At 39.2% G+C, this 18,437-nt stretch overlaps 1 protein-coding gene across 1 annotated transcript in view; it reads right to left on the bottom strand.

Moving 5' to 3' along the window:
- COL14A1 (collagen type XIV alpha 1 chain) overlaps positions 1 to 18,437 on the bottom strand; it is a gene marked incomplete at its 3' end in the record, with an annotated part of 211,445 nt that overhangs the window by 14,808 nt on the left and 178,200 nt on the right. Inside the window, exons 42-44 of the mRNA XM_079722162.1 lie at positions 13,589 to 13,624; positions 12,518 to 12,584; positions 9,228 to 9,416 (exon numbers count right to left, since the gene is read on the bottom strand). Coding sequence (XP_079578288.1) covers positions 9,228 to 9,416; positions 12,518 to 12,584; positions 13,589 to 13,624 — 292 coding nt within the window. The remainder of the gene's footprint in view (positions 1 to 9,227; positions 9,417 to 12,517; positions 12,585 to 13,588; positions 13,625 to 18,437) is intronic.

Below are 18,437 nucleotides of genomic sequence, written 5' to 3'. Positions count from 1 at the left end.
CATCACGCTGGTTACATGGCAAGGGCAGAAAACCTTGGTTTAATTTAGAACAATGTGATTAAATACATATTCACAAATTCTATGCTCCTCCCTTCAAATGTACAGCTTAGTCCCCCTCTACTTGAGCATGGGCAGGGCTTAGTGACTCCTTCTTAATAAAGAGAATATGATGAAAGCAAAGCTGTGACTTCTGGAACTAGTTACAAAAGGTACTGTGGACTCATCCCTGCTCCCTTGCAGGGATTACTGGCTCTGAGGAAAGCAGCTGCCATGCTGCAAGAACATCCAAGCATCCCTATGGAGAGACTCATCCTTCTCATGCAAATATAAGCAGAGTAGTCAGGGAGGGCCTGAGACCCTGCTAATCATTCTTGATAGTGAGTGAGCCAGCCATCCTGGAAGTAGATCTGCCAGCCCCATTTGAGCCTCCAGATAACTGTAGCCCTGACTGACATCTTAACTGCAACCTCATGAGAGACCCTGAGCCAGAAGCACCCAGCTAAACTACTCCTGAATCCCAGACCCATATAATCCATGATTATATATGTTTTGTGTTTTAAGCTTCTAAGTTTTAGAGTAATTTGTTCATAGTAATAGATCAATACATAGGGCTTCTTTCTGCAGCCATGGTAAGTGCAAAGGGTCACTCTGTAACAGGAAAAAAAAAATCTACAAAATAAAAGATGGTACAAAGAGATAAAGAGAGAAAGAGCATTCATTGTCAATGCCTTAAGGTCACTATACATTAGGAAAACACAATCCATCAAACCTTCAGAGAAAGGCCTTGTTCCAAAGGCCATTCAAATTGGACTTTACCAAATAATTAACGGGTGTAAAAAGAGAAAACTCTTTATTTCTCTGGAATTCATCTCTCAGGTTATGAGAGGGAGGGGATAGGAAAGTAAGAGAGGAAGAAGACAAACATGTATTTCAGCAGATTTTTATCAGCAATGAAAAGACGATGTCTCATGCAGCTGAGTATCAACCATAATTTTTATCAGCAATGAAAAGACGATGTCTCATGCAGCTGAGTATCAACCATAATACAAGGGAAGACTTGTAAATATTTAAGCATCAACCAGTAACTTATTATGAGAGCTCTACTGGCCCTCTATCTTTCATCAAGTTGATCTGTCCCATAAAGAGAATTTTTCCAGGAATAAACCAGGATACAAGGGACATTAAGAAGTTTCACAGATGCTTACCATTGAGGCATTCCTGGCTCACAACTACTATGCTTCATTTCTGAATTTGTGACCAAAGTTTTCTGCCAAATGTATCGTCTATGCCAACAGCTCTTTTCAGCCACAGGAGTTGAACATAAGAACCCTACTTCTCTCTCTCAGCTTTGAATCCACTGGGGACCTAGCTTTTTCTCTAGACTTCTCAGCCCTGTGGATTCACAGTAAACTGTGGCACGAGCATAAGGGACTCAGTGTTAGCTTTAGTGTGTCATGTGCTGCCCTGACAGCCACTTCTCTGTCTCTGAAATGTGGTGTCACTGACTTAACGGCAACCAGAAGATGGCCGATTCCTTTTCTATCTGTGTTTGCTTAGGGGAGTTCAGTTGTGGTTCATCTTATCCTTCTCCCATCCTCCTTTTCTCATTTTCTGAAACAAAGACCATCTTTTTCAAGTTAACCACAGAACCTGACTGATAAAAACTGATCTTTAAATATTGTCTTTCTTTACATTCAGTCATTAGAAATTTGGTCTTCGGTGGCAGGGAAAGCTCAAGGAGAGACATCTTCCAACTTCAAAAGTCACTCAGGGATCTTATCCTCAAAGAACAATAATAAATTAATCCTGAGAGCCAGCAGAGGTTAGAAACTGCCCTAGCATCAAGCTTTTAGACAAACGTGATATTTTCTCTTGATTAAAATGACATTCCAATATTAATATTTTTTAATACTCAGTAATAATATTGGAGCGACTAGAGCTCTTACATCCAAAAGATCTGATCCCACAGAGTAGACATAAAGTGCTCATGAAATTTATAGAAACCAATGAAGTCCAGCAAAGGGAAAGTCTTTGCAATGATAACTTCCAGTCATTTCCAGTAAACTTTTTTCAGTTGCTGGCATAGGGAAAGGCATGACCTCGTCTAGTAGGAAAAAAGACATAATGAAAAATCAAGAGATGTGTTAACCAAAAAACATGTGCCTGAAATAGTAGGAGAAGGTAATTTACATTTATTTGCATAGTGCCAATGATGTACTTGCTATCTTAATAGATCTTCACTGTGAACACAATAGAGACAAATGCAGAGACATAAGTAACTGATAAAGCTCAACTATATCATCCTGAATTTGGAGCTGTTGCATTTTAATAATTCTTAAATACAAGTATATTTTGAGTTCTTCATTATGTTTCCATTGTAGTTGTACTGGAAATCTGTATATTGGAATAAAGTATTTGACCATAAATTACTCTCCTTTTACTTCTTTATATTACACAGTAGGACACTATTTTTTTAAAATTATGTGTGAAGGCAGGTAATATTTATTATCTATAAGTTTCAGTTTAGAACAGTAACAGAAATGTTGCAAATTATTTGTTATAAATAGGAGATAATATGTTTGCTAGGGCTGAGAATCATGGCTTTATAGGTTTCAAGTCCCTTTCCACCTCAGGACCTTTGCACATGCTATTGCTGTCTTTGCCTAGAATGCTCTCTTCTGACTTTCTTTCTTACTGATATGGCAAACTCCTAAACTTTCAGGTCTCATTTAAAACAGCACTGACTCAACAGAGTAAGTCAGAGTCCCCTCTTCCATGTTCATAGAGCAATCTACATTTTTTCATAACACATAAAAACTGAAATTAAGCTATTCGTGTATTTTTTTGTTTAATATCTGTCTCTATGCTAAGTACATAAAAGGCAAGAGCTGTATCCCCTGTTTACCACTATGCTGTTAACACCCAGCACCAAGCCTGACATGTAGTAGATGCTCAGTAAGTGCTGGTTAAATGAATGAATGAAAATTCAGAAAGATTAAGCAGCCAAGATTACATAGCTAGTATGTGGCAAAGTTAGGATCCTAACGCATATGTGATTGATGCCCCAAACTGCATTCTTTCCATCCCATCATGCTGTTTCCAGCTAAAGCAGCATCACACATAGTAAGGTGAAAACGGTTTCTCTTCTAAAATATCAGAAGTGAAACAAAATTAAATTACTTTGTTACAGGTTTCTCCCTATTTGCCCCCAGGCTGAGATACTATAATAGAAGTATAACTTCTATACATGCATCTCAAATTGCCAGATCCATGACAAATTTCCCTATAGGTTACTGCCCTACTGGGCCTATGCTAAAATCTAGAAGAATTGTCAAGTGCCAAAATATATAACCATAAAAAATGTTTTTATCAGGGACTTCCCTCGTGTCCCAGTGGTTAAGAATCCACCTGCCAATGCAGGGGACACAGGTTTGAGCTCTGGTCCGGGAAGATCCCACATGCCGTGGAGCAGCTAAGCCCATGAGCCACAACTACTGAGCCCACGTGCCACAACTACTGAAGTCTGTGCACCTAGAGCCCGTGTTCTGCAACAAGAGAAGCCACTGAAATGAGAAGCCTGTGCACCGCAACGAAGAGTGGCCCCTGCTCGCCGCAACTAGAGAAAGCCCACATGCAGCAACGAAGACCCAATGCAGCCAAAAATAATAAAATTTTTAAAAAGTGTCTTTATCATGCTCATAGGTACCCAAAACAGGTCACCTGACTTCTCAGAGCTGGTCATCTGCCAGGTCACGGATGCCCCAAGGCTATCCAAACACAGCAGAACAGAGTGCATTAAGAAGCTTGCAAATAGTACAACTATAACCCACTAAAACACTCTGGTTAGTCTAGCAGTTCACATGCTATGAACTGTGGATATTAGGAGCCATAATGAAACAGGGTTCGCCAAACCCTGCACAGCGCTGGCCTCCTCTGTGGAATGCCCGCCAAGCAATGAATTTAAAGGTGACAACAGGGCAGAGGTGAGCAAGCACAGATATTCTGGAATCATACCCATATGGATTTGAATTCTGGTCCCCTGCTGTTCATCTGTGTGGCCTTTGTGACAATTGACCATCTGGCTGAGCCTCAGTTTCTTCACCTAAAAATGGGGCTAATCCAGATCTCATAAAAGTTTTATGAGCATTAATAATGTACTAAGCAACTGCTGGTTTATTAAGTAATTTCTTAATAAATGATAGCACCATTTCTTATCAAAGGCCACAGTGCTGTCTTCCTCTAAATTCTGACAGCATGTACTTTCACATAACTTGCTTAGCAGTTGCCGTCTCCCTACTTGTACATTCAGTAATATATCATATTCTTTCCTTATCCAAACCATGTCTTCTATTTTATCCAAATGAGATTGTATATATGGGACCGAGCACAATATTGCCAGATGCATTTGGCGCCTAACATAACAAGCAAAAGCCATAAATCATAGTATTATCTCACATACTGCCCAGCCAAGAGCCTTACATAAACCTTGAATTTCATAAATATTTGTTGATTTATTATAGAAAATAAACCAGCTATGAATTCCAGCTGTTATGGATATACAATCTAAACATGAAAATCTTTAGTTGGATGGTTCCTCTGATCCAGTATATTTTGGAGAATCAGAAACTGAAGGAGTTGCATGAAGACTGAAATCAGGAAAATTTCCCAGTTCTTTTCCGATAAATAAGTAAACTGAATTTTGTGGACTCTAGACCAACTAAGCTACTGTTGTCTGGGTTCATAAATGGTTCAAGATATCAGGGTGGATAATGAACATTTAAATAAATGGAATAAGGAAATAAACAGATTAGTCATCTGGGAATGACATGCAGAGATCCCAATTAGAAATTGAGTTGTCAAGAGGATCTAGTTAGAATCACACAAGGCTAATTGGAGAGTGAGTTAAGGTCAGAATAGTTAGGACTCAATTGTCACAGTTCAGGGAACAACAGGGGAACCTCAGAGCTGATCCCACCCATTTTTCTAAATTTTGGAAGCCAGGCTTTAGAGTCATTTACCTGAAGATCGTGCAGAGTTTAATGGGGAAAGGCAGCAAAAATGTAGCCTAGTCCATGGAGGAATCGCCTTTCTTTGACATAAATTAACAGTGTAGTATAAGTGAGAAGAGAAAGCAGGCGCATCACATTTTGCTTCTGTGATGCAAGTGGAACCCCTTCAATTCTGGGGGCCAATAAACAGCCAAGTCTCAGGTGGAGTTTAAGTTTTGGAGGAACAATGTGAGCTGCACGATCTCTTTGAATCATTAAACTCTGAGGATTCTCTTTCTATTACAACCTATGGGAGAAGACAGCTAAGAGACTGTTCCACACAATCTTATGAAAAATACTTTAAGTTAAAGGAGACAAAGGGTTAATGAAAGCGAGGAAGACAATCGGATGGAGTGAAAATACAGTCTTCTGTTAGGTAATAAGGAAAGTCATGAATGGCCATCTACTTCACCGAGCTAATGTGGAAGGAATATTTGCAATTTCTATTCTCTAAAAATGCATATTCTTTGGATATTTCAAAGATAAGGATGGCGTTAATCAAAGATCTTGAACTAGAACAGTGTATTTCAAACTGAGGTCATAAAATCCAAAGGTGCCCCTTAGCCTTTTTTTTTTTAAATTTTATATTGCAATATAGTTGATATACAATGTTGTATTATCAGGTGCAAAGCAAAGTGACTTAGTTATGCATATAATATATCTCTTCTTTTTCAGATTCTTTTCCCATATAGGTTATTACAGAGTATTGAACAGAATTCCCCATGCCCTCAGCCTTTTAACAAAAGAAAACAGGAAACAATAGTAAGGGAAAGTATTATTTCTATTTGCCTCAGTTATATAAGTTTGAATGCACACACATGCACAGGCATACAGCATCATGATGTAAAATGTATTTCTTCTTGTTCATTATGTTTTAAGAAGTTTGAAAAACTTTTGAAAAATTAGAATAGAGAAATCAGATGGAGTACTTCTGGTGAAAAATTAGCCAAATCAATAGAGTTATGAATTTTTTTTTAATGAAGACTCAGCAGAAAGTGAGGTTCCCCTCAATGCTATGCCAGAGTCTCAACATCCATGTCTTTCAGTCTTACTTTTGTAGCTTATTATTTGTCTAAGTACACCGCCTAGTAATAGTACTTATTTTTACTCATTATAATGAAGTGTCCTTTAAAAATTGTATTCTACAGTATAGTGATAATCATATTTTTGTTTGTTTGTTTGTTTTTTGTTTGTTTGTTTTTGCGGTATGTGGGCCTCTCACTGTTGTGGCCTCTCCCGTTGCGGAGCACAGTCTCCGGACGCACAGGCTCAGCGGCCATGGCTCATGGGCCCAGCCGCTCCGTGGCATGTGGGATCTTCCCGGACCGGGGCACGAACCCATGTCCCCTGCATCGGCAGGTGGACTCTCAACCAACCACTGAGCCACCAAGGAAGCCTGATAATCATATTTTATACAGAAAAAAAATCAAACTGATCTCTGGTTTTTATTTCCAGTCCTGACATTGGCTGACTTCTAGCATCTTTGGGCCTTGATAACTTTATAAGCTTCATTTTTATATAAAATGAGAGGGTCAGGAGAAAAGATGGCTGAAGTTTCTTCAGTTTTAAAATTCTATCGTTTTGATTTAGTGGAAAGGCAGACATTTTTCTGTATCAATCTTTTCTGGGTTTTTGGACCACAAGGCTAATATCAAAACATGAATCACTTTGCTGTATACCTGAAACTAACACAGCATGGTAAATCAACTATACTTCAATAAATATATATATTTTTAAATTATTGTTCTCCTTGCAACCATGAATCCCTGTTGCAACAGGATTGAAATACTTTGCTGGGAATGAAAAGTCCCCTGGGCGCTGGCCTATAAACCCCTACCTTAAACCCCAAAGCACACCCTCCCAGTTGGTGATCAACCAAAATCACCTTCCCTCATGCTCAGAGGGCATTTCTCACTTTCTCTTACTGTCATCCTACCTGTGTTTGTGAAATACAGGATTTTGCTTATCTACTATACTCTTTCGGAATGTATACATACATGTATGTCAGAAAATTCTATCATGGAAATTCATATTTCAAGGGCTGTCTGGACCACTGTTTGAGGATCCTTGGCTGATTTTTCTCTGATCTAAGCATTCAAGTGTTCTTGCAGAGCAGGAAAGACTCAGTCTGGCAGGAACGAGGACAGGACTTCCAAAAAGAACAAAGACAACTTGTGACTCGCGGAGAGTGACTCAGGCGCTGGCCCTATGCTCCCTGAGTCACAGTTGATCCATCACCAACCCCATTAGAGGGTGCCCTGTTGACGGAGGTGGCCACCTTCCTGGCTGCCAGATCGTTGGTATACTGCGAGGAAATTATGTCCTTCTCTACATCTGCTGATTTAGTGCCCTGGCACAGGAAAACCCTTTAGAAAGGAAAATCAGAACTGGGTTGCAATCAAAGCAACAATTATCTGATGAGGACCTATTATTGCAAAGCAATTCAGACCTGAGCCCTGCTTTCTGCCATCATGCTGTTCATTAACATGTGATGACTGCTAAAATGGGTGGGAGAGACGGTCAGAGCATCAGGTATTCAGGGGGTGGAGACATCTGTTGGTCTAGAACAATCAACAAAAACGTCATGCATGAGACAGGGGTTAAGCTGAGCCTTGAACTAAGCGTAAGATTCACGTAAGGCAGGGAAAGGAAAGGACGTTTCCAAAGGGGGAAGAACAAAGTGTCCAAAAGTGCAAAGGCAGAAATGCACATGGCCTGTTGGCATGGATAAAGAATAAACGTGAGATATTATCTTGGTAATCTGCATTTTACATCTCAAATTTGATCAAAGGAGTATATCCTACCTATCTCATTAAAGCAATATGACTCACAAGAGCAGATAGGTACTAGTTAGCTTTTCTCCCAATCTACATTCCATAAGATTGTGTCCTAGAAAATACTTTTATTGGTTATCTCTTTTCCTATCACTTTCTTTGTGGCTGATACGTAACCCCATTTTCCCACCTCTCTTTGATCTGATCTGCTTCTGGAGTGGGAGATCTTGGCCAATTACAGAATAGGGTGAAATTCAATCAAAAGAGTCCATTATTGTATTACACAACACTGCTAAGACCTGTAAAGGGTAGAAGAAAAGGCTAAGTAGGATCTCTATTTGAAAGAAACTTTAGTAGGAAAGATTAAACATTGGCCCATGGAACTATTAAATAAAATACTGTCTCCTGTTATAGGAAGATGAGCCACAAACAGTATTTAATTTGAAGTTTAGAATTGGCATGGTCTACATAAGCACATGTAAATCATATGTTGATATGACTCATGCCTTACCTCAAGGCTGACCGTTGCCTGGTATGGGAACTGCACAAAAAATGTACCAGACCTAGGAAGTGAGCTCTCTACTTGCCATGACACATGGGGACAAAGAATGCTGCTTGCCATATCAGCAAACAAAAGATGTTGTGTCCATCAAGCAAGCAGCCACTACGGCTGCCCCCAACAGTGCACCCTGAGGAGATTCAGGATGGAAAAGAACAGAATACTGGCTCTAGGTAGTTAAGGTTCGTATCAAAGGAATGATTTCAATGAGCCCAGACTCTTGCATCTTCCCATTCATAGAAAAGTGCTAAATTCATTAATTTGAGATGCCTGTTTTTCCTTAATTAACAGTTCTCTTTTGATGTTCCCACTACCTGGTTTTTGTTGCAAAACTCCTACAAAACCAGGTCCTCCTTCATCTCTTCGGAGCAGTTCCTCAGACCCATCTGAGAGGCTGCATCCCAGGCTTAAGTCCTCAGTGAGTCCGCCAAATAAAACATAATTCTCAACTTTTAGGTTGCGTGTGTGTGTGTGTTTTTTCAGTTGACACATACGTTTGATGCTACATCTGTCCAGAGAGGGGTATCATTTTGTAATTCTACCTGGATGGGCATATTTTTTTAATTCATCCATCTAGAGGGGACCTCTTTCTCTCATCAGCTCAAAAGCCTTTTAGAGGTGAATTGAGGTTTCTGATCCTCCTTTTGCATACAAGCAGACGTGGCTCTTAATAAACGCTTTGTAGATTACTCAATTTTCTCAATATTGGGAATTAATAAACAAGAAGCTGAAGAATAGATAGAATAGAATTAATTTAGGTCCATTATTTGGAACTTTATCATTGCATAAGCACCACTGTTACACTCTTGTTTCAGCGCACTCAGTGAGAGGAGTGGTCCAGCTTACCTCGTTCTCCTGGGGTCCCTGGAACACCTGCATTTCCTGGGAAGCCCGGGGCACCTGGGGGTCCTTGTTCACCAGGGGTTCCAGGTGAGCCTGGTCTCCCAGGCTCTCCAGGAGGCCCTTGGATGGTCCGGATTGATGTTGACTGGCTGGGAATCTGGTTGAGGATGGCTGTGTACCTGGCCATATGACCTGAGACACGAAGGACAAAGAAGCATTCGATGAACTGTCACACATAGAAAGGGAGAACTGAAGGTATTATTTGTCAAAGTTCCAAACAATTCTGTTAGACACCCCCCCCCCAATAGGAAGAAGCACATCCCTCTGAAATAAGTTGATTTCCAACTGAAAACTTTTTGCATTTTACTTTGGATGATATTAACAGCTGGATTGTATTCAAGTCGCATCTCATGTGTTTGGAATTCCACAGCTCACGTCAGCATCTCAGTAAACATCACTGACCAGAAATCATAAATTTTATCTTCACCCCCAACATTTATCTGACCCCTAAATCCTCACCCAGCTGCCCCTTTCCCCAGCGATTTCCACCCAAGTCATATGTCTTTTTTTCCAACCCACAAAGCCTGTTCCACCCTCTTGCTCAGAAATCCCCAGACAAGTGTGCTGTTTCAACTCATTTCTTCATTGCCAAGCCTTTTTGCAGAACCTTTACTTGGGTCCCAGCTGCAGAAACTCTGAATAGCTTTATTTTTTTAAAAAAATCTGGCTCTCTCTCCCATAATCCCTTAACTCAGTTGTGCCTGGAAGAATGTCTTTTAATAATTAGACGTATAGATTGAGAAAGTATTTGATACCATAATGCCCCATTTTTCAGCATCATCAGGAGATAACATTTTCCTAAAGAAGTGAACTTTCCAGATGACTGTCATTTATTCCTTTTTAAACATTCAACCCTAAATAAAGAATAGTAACCATTTTTAGAGGGATGATTTCTAAGATATAGTCAATGCATTCTTAAGCATAGGACCATGACTGTAAGTAGGACTGGCTTCCTGATGACTCAGGAGCCATTAGTAGGCATGTTCATGAATGTTTGGGTGGGATGAGACATTTCCACATCTGCTTTTTCAGCTTCCTCCTTTGATAAAAGGGCCATCCTTTATTATTGATACTTCTCTAGCTGTCATCACCTCAGCCTCGCACAGCTTCCCACATAACATTTCCTAGCATAATTCAGATCTGGACTAAAAACCAGGTAACTGAGCATGTGAGGAATTATATGCTAAATGATAATCAAGTTCTGAGGTGAGCCTAAGGAAGGAAATAAGAAGCCCAGAGAAACGTGGAGTGGTGTGTGGGCAGATGGTTGAGGTACCAGAAATAAAGTTTCTGGGTGGGTTGGGTTTTGCTCATAGACTGGCATAAAATCTCTTCTATTTTTTTCCTCTGACAATGACATTGACAGGCAGGGCCTCCCTATTTTTTTTTTTTTTTTTTTTTTTTTGGTGGTACGTGGGCCTCTCACTGCCGTGGCCTCTCCCGTTGCGGAGCACAGACTCCAGACGCGCAGGCCCAGCAGCCATGGCTCACGGGTCCAGCCGCTCCGCGGCATGTGGGATCTTCCCGGACCGGGGCACGAACCCGCATCCCCTGCATCGGCAGGCAGACTCTCAACCACTGTGCCACCAGGGAAGCCCGGGCCTCCCTATTTTACAGACCTGTTTCAGCTCTCGTATAACCCCTGCTGGTTTCTATTTCCTAGAAGTTATTCACAAGAACCTGAGAATTCCTGACGGGAAAACCTGGATTTTGGACTCTCAATTTTTAGGGCATGTTTCAAATAATCACATATTTATAAAAGATTTTTTATTCTACAGTGGAATAAGATAGCAACTATTGTGAAACCTTCCTTATATTATGGTCAGTGAGTCATATTAGGGTTTAACCCTTAGGTTTCCTTAAAATCATTACCCACCCATTTACAGTGTATACTTGAAATGAGAAACTTACAAAATAATCCAAGGTACAGGTTAGCTTTGGACATATTCCATATTAATGTTGTTTCCCTTTTATAATTAATTGTATTTTCAGAGATCCTATTTTGGCATTAAACTTAAGTAGTTTCATTTAACTGATAAATTCTCTCTTTCACAACCACTAGTTTGGGCAATATAATACAAAATGAAATAAAGTTAAAGTATAGGGAGCATTACTACTACATCTGAAGATAGTAGCTTTGTATTCAGTTTGCCCTAAGATTTACGTCTTAATGAAAACTCTTCCAAGTCCCTGTAGACCTTCACTCCATGCTTTCTGCAGGATGAGATCTGGGTTTATCTACTGCAGATGGAATTTTGGACCCAGCCAATAGCGCCTTCTTGGACACTTACAGGACTCCCAAACTTCCCGGGTTAAAAAAATATAACCTCAAAGTTGTTAAGGCAGCCGCTTAGGTAATGTTGGCCTTGGAGATGGTGGATGCTACAGAACCAGGGGCCTTGACAGCAGAGCCAGGCCAGAGCTGTCTGGGTTTGAGAGGAATATTTCATCTCCATGTGGCCCCAGACCTTTGTGGAACTAAACAAATGACTGGCAGAGAGAAGGGCCCACTCTAGTAACCCTCTGGTTAGATTACTGAGACAAAATATAAAGTCAGTGGGCAGGGGAGAAATGCACAGATGCGTGGGTATGTAAGTGAATGAGCATGAATCAGTAACTGAAATACTGGCCTGTGGGAAAGTTCAAGTTTAAAATGAAGAAATGGGACAGGTGTGATATAGAGTGTGTTCCAGTGTAATTTTTGGCACAGAGCCCAAGTATCATGTCAGATGTTCACATGAAGCCTGTCCCCATGTGTGCATGTATGTTTGTGTGTCTGCATTTTTTTTGGTATAAATCTTAAAGAATAAAGGGAAGAGGCTTGGGCTAACCAAAAGAAATGGGTAAGAAAGAGATATGTATTTAAATCTAGTGGCTTGAAGGTAGCTTCTGATGCCTTAGTTTGGCAGCTTTCAAGTGCTGAGGACTTGAGAAAAAAATCTATCTATTTGGAGACATGAAGAAGAAATAACAGATTTAATATGGGCAGTCAAGTTAAACCTATATGGGCAAACAGAGAGGTTTTGGACAAACAACAGAGAAGAATTTGGTCTCTGCACCATCAATGCAGAACTCTAGGGTAATATGTAATGATCACTTAGATGGGTTAGTGATGGCCATCTGTAAAGCTTATGTTTCTGCAACAAGACAAAGCTTAGTCTTTACGCTTGTGTGAAAGGCAAATTCCCATTTGGACGCGTAATAGAAAACATCTGTAACTATAACACACTCACTTTGGATGAGCTGTTCGCACACCTGATGTGCCACTGCTCTCACCATGGCTTGAGACTGTAGGTCACCCTGGATGAGAAAAAAACAAACTGCTGACTCTCAGCCACAAACCCAGCCAATGGCAGGACTTTCAGGATGGAAATGGGACTTGACCCATTGTTCCCAACCTGGGCTCTTTGTCTCCTATTAACAGGTAGGATTGACACACAGGTAGGTGCACACCGAGAAGGTATAAGCAATCTGGAACTCATGGTACAAGGTTCCTGAGAGCCTTTATTAAATTAAAAAGTTCAAGTGTTTCTGGCCCCAGATTCTAAAAAATTTAATAGCTTTGTAATAAACCCATACATATTTAATGCCTTATTTATCACTCATTAGAGCTTGTAAAATACAGCAATTTCTCAACCAGTGGCTTACTTAATACTAATAGCAACTCAGAGGAAAGATGTTAAATCCATCTTACAGATGAACAGAGTTAAACATACTGCCCAAGTTTTCACAGAGGTAATTGGATGAGCCCAAGGTCACTGCTGTTTCTACTAGAGCCGACAGCACAATTTATGAGCAGTGGCACAATTTCTCAGAGGATATAGAAGGCCCCTAAAATAAACTGATTTAAGTTTCACAGCCAGTTCTTTGACTCCACGCTGCCTTTGTCTTCCTTGGTTCCCATATTGGAAATACACAAGCCTCAATCTACCACTTGGCATTTTGAATAGAGCTTTCACTTTTCTGAAGCCTTTTCACATCCATTATATTATGTCTTCATTAAATCCACTTTGTGAGTTAGATGAGTTTGATTCTCTCCATTTTAGCCTGAAAGAAATGGCCTAAGGTCACCTAGCTGGATAGTAGCAGATCTGCAACTAGAAGCCAGCACTCCTGACTTCTAGCCCACAGGGTGGTTTCCACTTGAAAATGTGCTCACAGTCAAGCGAGTTGAGGAGACGGGGAAGAGGAGTGGTATTAGAGCAATGAATAATCATGATAGTAAATGGTTATCCTTTATCAGGCTTATGCAACAAAAGGTGTGCAGTCAGCTGCAGCTGGTCAACACTCCAGAGGATACTTACTCTTTCTCCTCTTTCTCCCTTTGCTCCAGGGACACCCTGTAAAATTTTAAATTGTCAAGTTACTTGTGACACTGCACTCAGCCAAGCATGATAGTGTATCTTTTCTTATTGTATCAACATTTTTTATTAGCTCTCATAATTCTACAGCAAAAATAGATACACAGCAACAGGGTTAAACAAACAGCAACCTGTAATCTCATCAAGCAGAGATAGCTCTTTTAAATATTTTACTCCTCCAGACTTTGAATGCACAGACACAATATGTTTGAATACAAAATTGGGATCATGCAGCAATACTGCTTTGTAACATAGTGTCACTGAATAAGTCATTCACATCTTTTTGCACAAAACATCACCCTCTGAATTGTACTTTACTGACGCTGCATAATTGATTTCACAAATCTCTGCTGAAAAGATAAACTGTTTTAATTTTTGAAAGACTATCTCTCACAGAAAGGAAAAGATCTTCCAACTTAAGAGTTCAAGTAAAAGATGAAATCTGTGAAATCCCACATCCTCACTCTGCTTTCCATCCAGAATAACAGCAAACAATTCTTTCTCCCTGAGTCTTCCTGATAATACGAGCTTGTATTAACACGAATTCTCAGCTGAATCATCATTTTGTTTTGTGGCTTAGCTACTCTTTGATCCATAGGAAACTTTACCATATCTGTAAAAACTTTTACTGATAAAACAATGGCGTTTTTAGTGTTTCTGCAATGAAATTACATGTTTAATGCAAAACATGTGTCTTCAGAAGAATTTCATCTTTTTGTTTCAACTCCAAGGCAGCGTAACAGATTTACTGAACATTTTATAGTCCCTATCAAAAGGATAGTGAGTACCACTTATAGATGGAATTTGCCACATTGTCAGACTGTTCCCAGTTGTTACTATAACCTCAACAGGTCCCAAATCAAACTCATATCATCTCCAAAATCTCTATTCAGTTAGTCATCCAAATTCAAAATTCTGGGTTCACCCCACGGTGTGCAGATAAACTGGCTTTCTGGAAAAATGAAATGCCCTCACTTGTACTGTTTGCTGTTTTCAGAAGTGTAAATGCTTGTACTATGGTTGATTACAAGTGACAAATGTGCTGTCACTGAAGATGGAGTTTCAAAGGGAAGAGAAGCACAAAATCTACTCTCCCAAGCATGTACAAGCCAGCCCAAGCCCACCACTGGTTATATCTTTTACCCTTCCTTCCCTTGCCTCCATTTTTTTTGAATTTTATTTTATTTATTTTTTTATGCAGCAGGTTCTTATTAGTTATCCATTTTATACATATTAGTGTCTATACATCAATCCCAGTCTCCCAATCCATCACACCACCACCGCCCCTGCCACTTTCGCCCCTTGGTGTCCATACGTTTGTTCTGTACATCTGTGTCTCAATTTCTACCCTGCAAACCAGTTCATCTGTACCATTTTTCTAGGTTTCACATATATGCGTTAATATACGATATTTGTTTTTCTTTCTGACTTACTTCACTCTGTATGACAGTCTGTAGATCCATCCACATGTCTACAAATGACCCAATTACGTTCCTTTTTATGGCTAATATTCCATTCTATATAGGTACCACACCTTCTTTATCCATTCGTCTGGCAATGGGCATTTAGGTTGCTTCCATGACTTGGCTATTGTAAATAGTGCTGCAATGAACATTGGGGTGTGTGTGTCTTTTTGAATTATGGTTTTCTCTGGGTATATGCCCAGTAGTGGGATTACTGGGTCATACAGTAATTCTATTTTTAGTTTTTTAAGGAACCTCCATGCTCTTCTCCATAGTGGCTGTATCAATTTACATTCCCATCAACAGTGCAAGAGGGTTCCCTTTACTCCACACCCTCTCCAGCATTTGTTGTTCGTAGATTTTCTGATGATGGCCATTCTAACTGGTGTGAGGTGATACCTCATTGTAGTTTTGATTTGCATTTCTCTAATAATTAGTGATGTTGAGCAGCTTTTCATGTTCATCTTGGCCATCTGTATGTCCTCTTTGGAGAAATGTCTATTTAGGTCTTCTGCGCATTTTTGGATTTTATTTTTTAATATTGAGCTTCATGAACTGTTTATATATTTTGGAGATTAATCCTTTGTCCATTGATTCATTTGCAAATATTTTCTCCCATTCTGAGGGTTGTCTTTTCGTTTTGTTTGTAGTTTCCTTTGCTTTGCAAAGGCTTTTAAGTTTCATTAGGTCCCATTTGTTTATTTTTGTTTTTATTTCCATTATTCTGGGAGGTGGATGAAAAAGATCTTGCTGTGATTTATGTCAAAGAGTGCTCTTCCTATGTTTTCCTCTAAGAGATTTATAGTGTCTGGTCTTACATTTAGGTCTCGAATCCATTTTGAGTTTATTTTTGTGTTAGGGACTGTTCTAATTTCATTCTTCTCCATGTAGCTGTCCAGTTTTCCCAGCACCACTTATTGAAGAGACTGTCTTTTTCCCATTGTATATCCTTGCCTCCTTTGTCATAGATTAGTTGACCATAGGTGTGTGGATTTATCTCTGGGCTTCCTATCCTGTTCCACTGATCTACGTTTCTGTTTTTGTGCCAGTACCATACTGTCTTGATTACTGTAGCTTTGTAGTAGAGTCTGAAGTCAGGGAGCCTGATTCCTCCAGCTCCGTTTTTTTCCCTCAAGACTACTTTGGCTATTTGGCGTCTTTTGTGTCTCCATACAGATTTTAAGGTTTTTTGTTCTAGTTCTATTAAAAAAAAATGCCATTGGTAATTTGATAGGGATTTCAATGAATCTGTAGATTGCTTTGGCTTGTAGAGTCATTTTCACAATGTTGATTCTTCCAATCCAAGAACATGGTATATCTTTCCATCTGTTTGTGTCACCTTTAATTTCTTTCATCAGTGTCTTATAATTTTCTGCATACAGCTCTTTTGTTTCCTTAGGTAGGTTTATTCCTAGATATTTTATTCTTTTTGTTGCAATGGTAAATGGGAGTGTTTCCTTAATTTCTCTTTCAGATTTTTCATCATTACTGTATAGGGATGCAAGAGATTTCTGTGCATTAATTTTGTATCCTGCAACTTTACCAAATACATTGATTAGCTCGAGTAGTTTTCTGGTAGCATCTTTAGGATTCTCTATGTATAGTATCACGTCATCTGCAAACAGTGACAGCTTTACTTCTTCTTTTCCTATTTGGATTCCTTTTATTTCTTTTTCTTCTCTGATTGCTGTGGCTAAAACTCCCAAAACTATGTTGAATAATAGTGGTGAGAGTGGACAACCTTGTCGTGTTCCTGATCTTAGTGGAAATGGTTTCATTTTTTTACCATTGAGGACGATGTTGGCTGTGGGTTTGTCATATATGGCCTTTATTATGTTGACGTACGTTCCCTCTATGCCTACTTTCTGGAGGGTTTTTATAATAAATGGGTGTTGAATTTTGTCGAAAGCTTTCTCTGCATCTACTGAGATGATCATATGGCTTTTCACCTTCAGTTTGTTAATATGGTATATCACATTGATTGATTTGCGTATATTGAAGAATCCTTGCATTCCTGGGATAAACCCCACTTGATCATAATGTATGATCCTTTTAATGTGCTGTTGGATTCGGTTTGCTAGTATTTTGTTGAGGATTTTTGCAGCTATGTTCATCAGTGATAATTGGCCAATAGTTTTCTTTCTTTGTGACATCTTTGTCTGGTTTTGGTATCAGAGTGATGATGGCCTCATAGAATGAGTTTGGGAGTGTTCCTCCCTCTGCTATATTTTGGAATAGTTTGAGAAGGATAGGTGTTACCTCTTCTCTAAACGTTTGATAGAATTCGTCTGTGAAGCCATCAGGTCCTGGGCTTTTGTTTGTTGGAAGACTTTTAATCACAGTTTCAATTTCAGTGTTTGTGATTGGTCTGTTCACATTTTCTATTTCTTCCTGGTTCAGTCACAGAAGGTTGTGCTTTTGTAGGAATTTGTCCATTTCTTTCAGGTTGTTAATTTTATTGGCATATTGTTGCTTGTAGTAATCTCTCATGATCCTTTGTATTTCTGCAGTGTCAGTTGTTACTTCTCCTTTTTCATTTCTAATTCTACTGATTTGAGTCTTCTCCCTTTTTTTCTTGATAAGTCTGGCTAATGGTTTATCAATTTTGTTTATCTTCTCAAAGAACCAGCTTTTAGTTTTATTGATCTGTGCTATCATTTCCTTCATTTCTTTTTCATTTATTTCTGACCTGATCTTTATGATCTCTTTCCGTCTGCTAACTTTGGGGGTTTTTTGTTCTTCTTTCTCTAATTGCTTTAGGTGTCAGGTTGTTTATTTGAGATGTTTCTTGTTTCTTAAGGTAGGCTTGTATAGCTATATACTTCCCTCTTAGAACTGCTTTTGCTGCATCCCATAGGTTTTGGATCATTGTGTTTTCATTGTGATTTGTTTCTAGGTATTTTTTGATTTCCTCTTTGATTTCTTCAGTGATCTCTTGGTTATTAGGTAGTGTGTTGTTTAGCTTCCATGTGTTTATATCTCTTACAGATACAAACACATTTTCCTGTAATTGATATCTAGTCTCATAGGGTTGTGGTTGGAAAAGATGCTTGATATGATTTCAATTTTCTTAAAATTACCAAGGCTTGATTTGTCACCCAAGATATGATCTATCCTGCAGAATGTTCCACGAGCACTTGAGAAGAATGTGCATTCTGCTGTTTTTGGATGGAATGTCCTGTAAATATCAGTTAAGTCCATCTTGTTTTATGTATCATTTAACACTTCTGTTTCCTTATTTATTTTCATTTTGGATGATCTGTCCATTGGTGACAGTGAGGTGTTTAAGTCCCCTACTATTATTGCATTACTGTCAATTTCCCCTTTTA

The sequence above is a fragment of the Hyperoodon ampullatus genome (genome assembly GCF_949752795.1).
Source record: "Hyperoodon ampullatus genome assembly, chromosome: 17".
NCBI lineage: Eukaryota > Metazoa > Chordata > Mammalia > Artiodactyla > Ziphiidae > Hyperoodon > Hyperoodon ampullatus.
This window is presented reverse-complemented; position numbering and strand designations above follow the sequence as displayed.